At 42.0% G+C, this 8,606-nt stretch overlaps 1 protein-coding gene across 1 annotated transcript; it reads right to left on the bottom strand.

Annotated features, from left to right (window-relative positions):
• Window positions 1-3,356: 3,356 nt before the first annotated feature.
• On the bottom strand, window positions 3,357-4,013 carry LOC307255397 (RING finger protein 228-like; the record flags this gene model as incomplete). Its single annotated transcript, XM_080034080.1, has 1 exon — window positions 3,357-4,013. One exon carries the CDS (start codon window positions 4,011-4,013, stop codon window positions 3,357-3,359), a length of 657 nt encoding a protein of 218 aa, XP_079890206.1.
• Window positions 4,014-8,606: the final 4,593 nt, after the last annotated feature.

Genomic DNA, 8,606 nt, shown 5'->3' on the forward strand with positions numbered 1-8,606 from the left:
TCTATCTATACTTTTGCTCACCTAAAAATGTGGTGTTCCTTTACAAAAAATGCTATCTTCTCAGTTGTGTATCAGATCCAGATGTAAATACCTGGAAATTAAAGCTTAAATGTTGATCTATTGTCTCATATTCATATTTTGGTGTCAAACCCAAATATTTCCAGTCTAAATCAAAAATAAAGGAATTAGCCTCACTGTTCCGATACTTATGGAGGGGACTGTAAATGAATGTCGGTTACATTCAAGCCATCGCCAAACAAGTTGACACAAAGTTGATTAAGCCTATGAGATCAACAAAACTCTCTGTATTTCTCAATACGGCAGCGTTTACAAACTGGTGTCACCCCATGACACTGGCGCAGGAGCTCAGAAAAATCCCAAGAAGTGCCCAAGAAAGTTTAAATGTATTACTTCTGCTAAGAAAAAACTAAGACGTACTGCAGAAGCTATAAAGTCCATGCTTATTCACCGACTTATGGCGAGTCGCTGACAGTGTGTTTGTAATTCCTCAGAATTCCTCATGGTGGCAACCAAAACTACGCACTAAAGCTTTAAGTTTTGGCTGCTTTCAAAGAGACTTCCACCGTTTTGAAAGGACAAACATTTTAATATTTTTATAAGGGGCAGGAGGTGTCACAACAAGACAACATTGTTACATTCCAACGTTTTAAAATAAAATATATAAACTAGTAACTTTTGAACCCTTGGCTGATTATGAAGCCCCTTGACATCCAATTGGATTTATAGGTAAGAGGAGGGGGAGGGCTGTTGTGTGGGGATTATGGAACAAAAGGATCCTTCTCTGTCATCAAAGAGGATCTGCTCCCAACTCATCCCTCGCTCTGTGGCGTCAGCTTTTCATTTTTTGGGGGAGAGGGAGTGACGGCTGGAGGGAGGGCGGGCTGGAGCAGGAGAGTTTGATGGTAGGGGATGCAGATTTCAAAGTAATCTTTAAGTTTAAGCCCTGCAGTCCCTGTGAAATGAAGCCCTCTGCTTCAGACACAGTGTGAGCCTGTGGCTCCCAGTAGAAGCCTGCAACCCCTCCTTTTTTTCATGCTTTTGTCACGGTGACATTTAAGTGGCATTACTCAGCGACTGGATGAGCGAATGAAGGAGTCCCTTTGAGGGACCTGAAAGAGATGGATTTTTAACTCCAGAGACCAGTGTCGCCTCTTAAAACAACACTAAGTGGAGCTAAATACCCACTGTGATATTGGGATTCAGCGAATACCTAAACTAAATGGAGACATCTTTTTGAATCATATAACTAATCTAATGACCCAAACCTGGTGAATTGACAGCAGTGTTAGTCTCATATTAAAGGTGGAGTCAGCGATTCTGGAGAAAGCTAGTTCTCAAAATGTTTCTTTTGTCAAAATCAGTGAATATGTCCTCTCAATGCGCTATCTGTCAGTACTGTGTGCGCTGAAAGAAAATCCTGTGTTAAAGGTGAAGTAAGCGGTTTATTTATGTTAATATAAGTGTTAAATCGCTCTTTATTCATACAGTGATCACTTTCATATTGTGCGCATTTCATAAAGCCAATTTCTCAGTCAGCTGCTCTGCATGTAATCGGCTAATAAACTTTTCGGGGATCCCGAAATTAATATCCAATCACACGAGAGAACGCTACACGCAAGCGGTGCACGCAAGAGCAACAGATGGGTGAATGTTTATGAGCCTACAATGGCGGAGCAGGTAAAAATCCTTCCCAATGTCTGTTTTGATGGTTTTTATCATGTTTTTATCACACTTGTGGATCTGAGATGATGCTAGATAACTCGCTGCTTGAAGACAGCAGTGCATTAATGTGGTGACGTAGGGACGAGCGAGGGGACTGCTAACTGCAGTAACTGACAGGGAGTTAGCTAAAAGAACCATTCCGCTTACAGCACCGTTAATACACAGCCTAGGCTCTGTAAACAGGTATGTAAACGAAGGGTGTGCCACTGTAACTAGCATCATGCCCATTTATAAAGCCTTTTTGTGTATTAAAACTGGATTTTTTTTCAGCGAAAAGGTATAGCGGATTGTGAGAAGATATTTGCTGATTTTGACGAAAGTGTTTTGACAACAAGTGTTCTCGAAAATCGCTGACTCCACCTTTTAATTTTCATAGTATTGGATAGGGAGGGAATCGATTGGGGCCTAATTTATAACAAATACACAAGAATGTCATTCTTTTATTGCACACTTCCCTGTAACCTAAGACCTGGGCGTGGACCCAGTCATTAGCCGAGTTAATATCTTGCAGTTTTTATGACTTGGTATAACAAACTTAAGCCCATCAGATGATTTAAGACCCCTAGGAGGTCATCTGCACTTTCATTGTCTCACTACTTTACAGCACTACTTATTTTGGCCTCCTACCCCAAAGTTATTTCTCTCATCTCGGGATGGCTCATGTCCCCTCAGGGTCATTTGCCCGGGATCCCCTGCTGACCTGCTCCACCACGGGGAGTCAATGTAATCACACACAGGTGGTTATGGGGTAAGCAGGTCATTGTCTCACCTGCCTGTTGCCACTATGGGGCATGCTGTGAGAAATGATGATGACAGAAGTAGGTTATAATAAATAATAAATCAGTCAGATACCAGCAGCTGGACACATAACACTCCATGTGAAATCTGTCATACAATAATACATTAGTAAAATGATGATAGTACAGGAAACAGATGTGGGAGGACAGTGGGCGGACGGTGCTGTTTTCCTATTATTCAAGTCATTTCTCACTAAAGTTTCCATTAGCAAGAAAAAGTTAAAAGTGCCCAATCAATGATTTTCAGCCATATACATTAGCATTTTTCATAGCATTAGGCCTACATGCCTGTACACAATATGACGGATTGGTTTGGCGCAACAAAGCAAGAACATGAGGCTAAAGTGCTTTCTCTTTAAAGAGGGTACAAACATAAAGTCTATAGTTGCATAGCAAAGCTAAGGCTCATTTTGTAAGACAAGCTAACAATATGGGAAGGCAATGAAGCTTCACAATTAGGCTACTGTAACCAAACACATCGTGTGGCAGTGAACCTTTTACTTTACACGCTAGAAGTTTTTCAGATTACACGTAGGCCCTGTGCAAGTTTCACTTGAACCATGATGCTCACACAACCAAAGGTCAAAATAGGCCTTTTTCAATTCAGACATTTTGAGTTTATAATGAAAGACACAGATGTCACTAATAACATTAAAGACTGGATCTGTTCTGTTCAAGTGTAGGCTACACACATTGGAACCTAATCTAAAGTAAAATGTATTCTACCATCACCATGATTTGGTTTCCAATTCACTTTTCACAATAAAAACATGGACTGAGGCATTGATCAGGATGTCTGACAAGTGCAACATTACATTATAGCCTATTAGAAGCGTGGGAACTGAAGTTGCTTGCTTCAGTTTCGGTTTGGTACTTCAACATGCACATTAACCAAGTAAGAATGAGCGAGAACAGGGCGAGGAGACTGGCGACGAACAGACAGACGGGGCCGACGGGCCACGCAGTGTTATTGAAGTTGTGTACAAAGATGAGGCCCATCAATAAAAGCACCGCCATGGACAGGAAGGAGAAGATGGCGCACGCGCAGCCGCTCACGAACGCAACCTGTTTGCAGGTCTCGCAGCTGTCGGACCTACTCTCTTGGGGGGCAGCGGCGGACACTGCCAGACCGTCCGTGTTTGATGAGTCCATGAGCTCGTGCGCTTTGAGCGGGAGCGCCTCGGTCAGTGTAGTGTTGTCGGGCAGGTTGCGAACCCGATATTCCGGAACCGGAGTTCGGTGGCGACACACGGGGCAACCGACTCTCCACCCTCGGCCCTCCCGGGAGTGCAGAGCGTCGAGGCACTCCTGGCAGAAGCTGTGGGAACAGGCCAGCAGTTTGGGAGTGTGGCGCTCCAGGTCGAAGTAGTTGTAGCATATTTTGCACTCGTACTCCTCGCTGGGGAACGAATCGGCCACGTCTGGCGGAGCAGAGCCACGGTCGCCTCCTGCACTGTCCGCCTCCTCCGCCATGTATATGGGCTACAGAAACAACATTATGTGTGACATATTATATGTGGATATTTAAATCCCCTGCACGTACCGAGGAGTATCCGGTGGTGAACATCCAAGATATTATGTTGTAAAGCGAGAACCAGTTTCAATCTCCACATTCCCCGGTTGGAGCCAGCCCCGTTAGCTGTCGCAGCTCAATCCGGTTGTGCGAGCACAAGCTCGTTGTGTAACCGGCCTAGGGCACAACAACCCGTGAACTGGGTCAGAATAGAATCCATAAGGACTGTATTACTACTAAACCCCGTTTACTTGAAACAATCTAGTCGATAGACTCGTTCAATTTGATTTCCCGAACTGTGCATGTGCCAGCTGGTTGGTTTGTCACCAGTGCTGGTCAGTCGCATAAGGTGGATTTAAAAGAACGATTTAACCGTATCATTAGTATTTAACGCCCGCAGCGACAGTAGCCTTGGCCTAATATGAAGTGTTCATGGTTTTTTGACCCCCTGCCTTTCAGCACCACAGGCAGTGGACAGCTCCGATCAGTGTGTTAAGCAGTGACACCTTCGGCTTCTGCAGCTCAGCAACGTTGCCGTCGTGTTTAGTATCGGAGTGGGCTGAATACCAGCAACTACTGTAGATTAGATATCAGTCTATGTGTTTGGTGGTGTCCTTCTGTGATTCATACCTACGTTTAAGATATTGTCCGTTTGCTGCAGGACAGACATTCGCTTCCTCAACATACTTTAAAATATTGTTCAGGATGACTATATTTCAGTAATTACACAAGTTAAGAACCTGTCTGCCCAATGTTGTCTCTGCGATCTTTTGCATTCATAGGGACTTATTTATGCAAAAATCTTGATAGAATTTTTTAAGACTTATATATATATAGGCAAGTCAATATGCACTGTCTGTGTCTGTCCCTGTTTCCATGGGATGCAATAAGTCAGATACATCTGTGCGACACCAATGGAAATTACTTTTACATGTTCTGCGGCATTTGTAGCTTATCCCCATTCTGGAAAAATCAATTGGAAAGGCTGTCAATGTCCATACCAAGTAGTGCAACACCTTTCTCCTGACAGCCATCCCATCCTATGGATTGACTGAGGAGTGAAACCTTGTCTGCTAAACAAAAAGTTTCTCATATAATCTAATTGTGGACTTGTGTGTGTGTGTGACATTAAGCAATAGCATGTCTTCCTCACACATGATAGCACAAAGGTAGCACTTAAATGAAATGAGGCAAGAGAAGTTCACAATGAAAGCCAGATTATAATACAATTCCTATTAAATGCAGGTTGGTGGGTCTCCTGGTACATCAGACAGACTACATGTCCCATAAATTGAGCTAAAATGTGCCCTCTTGTGGCTAAATGTATGCATGCATGTTTGTACAGTGATAGTACACACTGCATTGTGTCTAACTGGATTACAAGTGCATACAATTACATGAGAATGAATTGCATTTTAACAGTGTGGTAACATTAAGGAGTAATTCATTAAGGAAAACAGAGTAATCAGATTAAAAATGCATTTGGGGACAGTTGTTACATTAGGGCTGCTTTACAAAAGCATGCTGGTATGAGATGAAAGGACATTGACATAGGCGACAGCAATTGTCTTGCTTATCCTTGAATGTATGATTATTGTTGTTTTACTGTACAAATACGTACTCCTCATAAGTAAAGTGTAATGCATAGTTTTGATATTACACACCCACTTTTGCACATGTGAAGACACTTCCACATTACTTATCTCAAAGCATTCTTCACAGTTGCAAAGTTACTTGTTAACATTGATTTTTTATTTTTGCTTTCAAAATATTGTATTGGATAGGTCTCATATATGAAATATGTTATATTTAGCTTTTTTAATATATTGCTTTTTTCGTTTAGTTTCTTTGGAGAAGTAGGAAATCAATTTCAATTTGTTGTCACAACACTAGATAACATTTCCTCCTTCCCTCGCACAAACACACACACACACACACACACACACACACACACACACACACACACACACACACACACACACACACACACACACACACACACACACACACACACACACACACACACACACACACACACACACACACACACACACACACACACACACACACACACACACACACACACACACACACACACACACACACACACACACCACATGCCGAAGTGAAAGCATTGTGTGTCGTGGGCCAGATAAGAATCTCACAGGAGGTAACGTTGCACGTCCATCATGGGGCCATAAACTATCATCTCACTGTTTTCAATCCTCATGTGCTGATCTACCGAGGTAACCCCCTGCATGCCCACAGGCTGTATGGTTAACAAATGCTCCGCTTCTCTTTTTCTTTTATCCTGCTCACCTGGGTGCACCTTTGTCATGATAACCGTGCTCGGTTTGAGCCCCCACTGAACTGTTGTGATTCACATGTATTTGATAAGATCAAGCACATCAGAAAAACACTAACTTCTTTTGGAAGTACCTTGTAACCGTAACATCAATAGGCTACTAATCACAGAGCGGATTTCCTTCCTCTAAAGATGCAGTGTTTGTGAGATGCCTATCTAAATGTGGCCCTGGCCGTTCTTCCAGGCTGTTTCTCCTGTTTCACACAATGTCCGATCCGTAGTCAGTTGTGATGCAAAGCTCTTTTGAATTTGTTACAGATGAACTGCTGTAATTAATAAAGACAAAACCATCAAACATGGCTGTTGATACATTGCATGTAACTATATCAAATAATAGCTGTCTTATTTTTGAAGGGCATTAAAACAACACTGGAGTGTTTCTTGTCACCTTTAGGTAGTGTTAATATGAAACATGGAGCATTTAGCTTTATTATATAGAGCATCAAGAAATGCAAAATGTATCTTGCATGCACAAATAATAAATGATAAACTTGTTTGATCAAGGCCTTACTTGGATGAATCAGAAAGAGTACAGCGTAAGGCCACACATTGACCTCAGCCCTATTCAGGTACTGTGTCTGAGTGACATGTGGCTAAGAGTAACAGTGTAGTACACAATTTCCAAATCTGTGTTTGGAATTTCACAAAGACAGAATCATACTCTTCGTCAAAGCCTCCACTGTAATTAGTGGGCCATGGCAGCATAGAACCTGATATTACGGCTTGGTATTCGAACATTCCCTCACAGCAGTGGAACGATTCTCAGAAGACTAATAAAGGGTTAGTTAGGCGCATGCTGTTTTTACAGCTGACTGTTATTTTAACATACCAAAACCACAATAAACTGAATGAATAATGCAAATTAGGGTTATCAACTTCAGGTATCTATCATTCTTCTTGTCCAATGAGCAACCAAATAGTTTTTTCCACCAGAGTTACAGTATAGTCTCTTATACAGTAAGGAATGCATGACGGACTATTTTAATTGTGAGAATTAGTTGGACCTTATTAGTTCAGCAGTTTTACTCCCCATAGCGTATGGTCAGATAATCACTGTGATGATTTGAAATCCATATACATGTCTATCTATATTTGATCTGATGATGTAGTGTAAGTCGTGAATACTGAGCGGCATTGCTCATTGAGATTGTTCCAGTGTTCTAAACAGGCCTTAGTCTGATGCAGTGCAGGGCCTTATCGCTACAGGGCCGAGGGCAAGATCTAAACTGCCTATGGGTTATTTGCCATTATAGACTAACTTTATCTTTAGTGGATGGGGGAGCAAGTCGGTCTGATTTTTTTTTATGTGTACGGTTTCAGACATATAGCCTTGAAAGACCCTGGCTTATTCTGTGTGTATGCCTAGTAAAGGCAACCCGCTATTTCTTTTCAGGGCCATTTTGTTCTTTTATTTTTGATGCAGTTTGTCCACCACCACAGCACATTTCTGACTCAGCTTACCCCACTAATTGATTTGACACGGTAGATCCAATATCCTTTTCATGATAGTCAAACTTTAGTATGATAACTTTCTTTCTGCCCCCCTCCCCCCTCCCATTCCTTCTTTTTATGGACATATAATGTTTCCACATGTTCTGTGTCCACTCCCTCATTTTCTTTCTACATTAAGTCTTATAGGAGGAATAATAATACATCATGCTGTGGTAGACGGCAATGAACTAGACATAAAGAAGGACCCTCTCCTGCTATGAAGTATATATATATATATATATATATATATACACTATAAAAAGCTTGTGAAAATAATATTGTTTTGTTATTTTTGTTATGTTTCAATTATAATGCAGCAAAAATATTGACAATACTTGGCGATGACAACTGCTTGTCCAGACTGTCAGCTCTGAGGATGCAGCAGCTCCTCTTATGGAATTCAGAAGCAGTCAGTCCATCATGGGGATGCAGGTCGAGGAGGTCTCCACACACACTCAGCCCCTATACATGACCTTATTCCTGTGGGGAAAAGGGAAAAATGTATCGGTCTGTTAAACACGCCTAACTATCATAATTATCACAACTCTCCGTGTTTCAGAAAAAGTCAAATGATCCGTCATGTGGTTCCGTATGGCTGTAATCGACCATTTGCACGGATGTGTTACACTGCCGTGTGGCTCAACCACTGGGCCGCGCAGCATCCATTGTTGATGCCGTGCGATTATTACATGGCTGC

The sequence above is a fragment of the Ammodytes marinus genome, assembly GCF_949987685.1.
Source record: "Ammodytes marinus genome assembly, chromosome: 9".
In the NCBI taxonomy this organism is placed as follows: domain Eukaryota; kingdom Metazoa; phylum Chordata; class Actinopteri; order Uranoscopiformes; family Ammodytidae; genus Ammodytes; species Ammodytes marinus.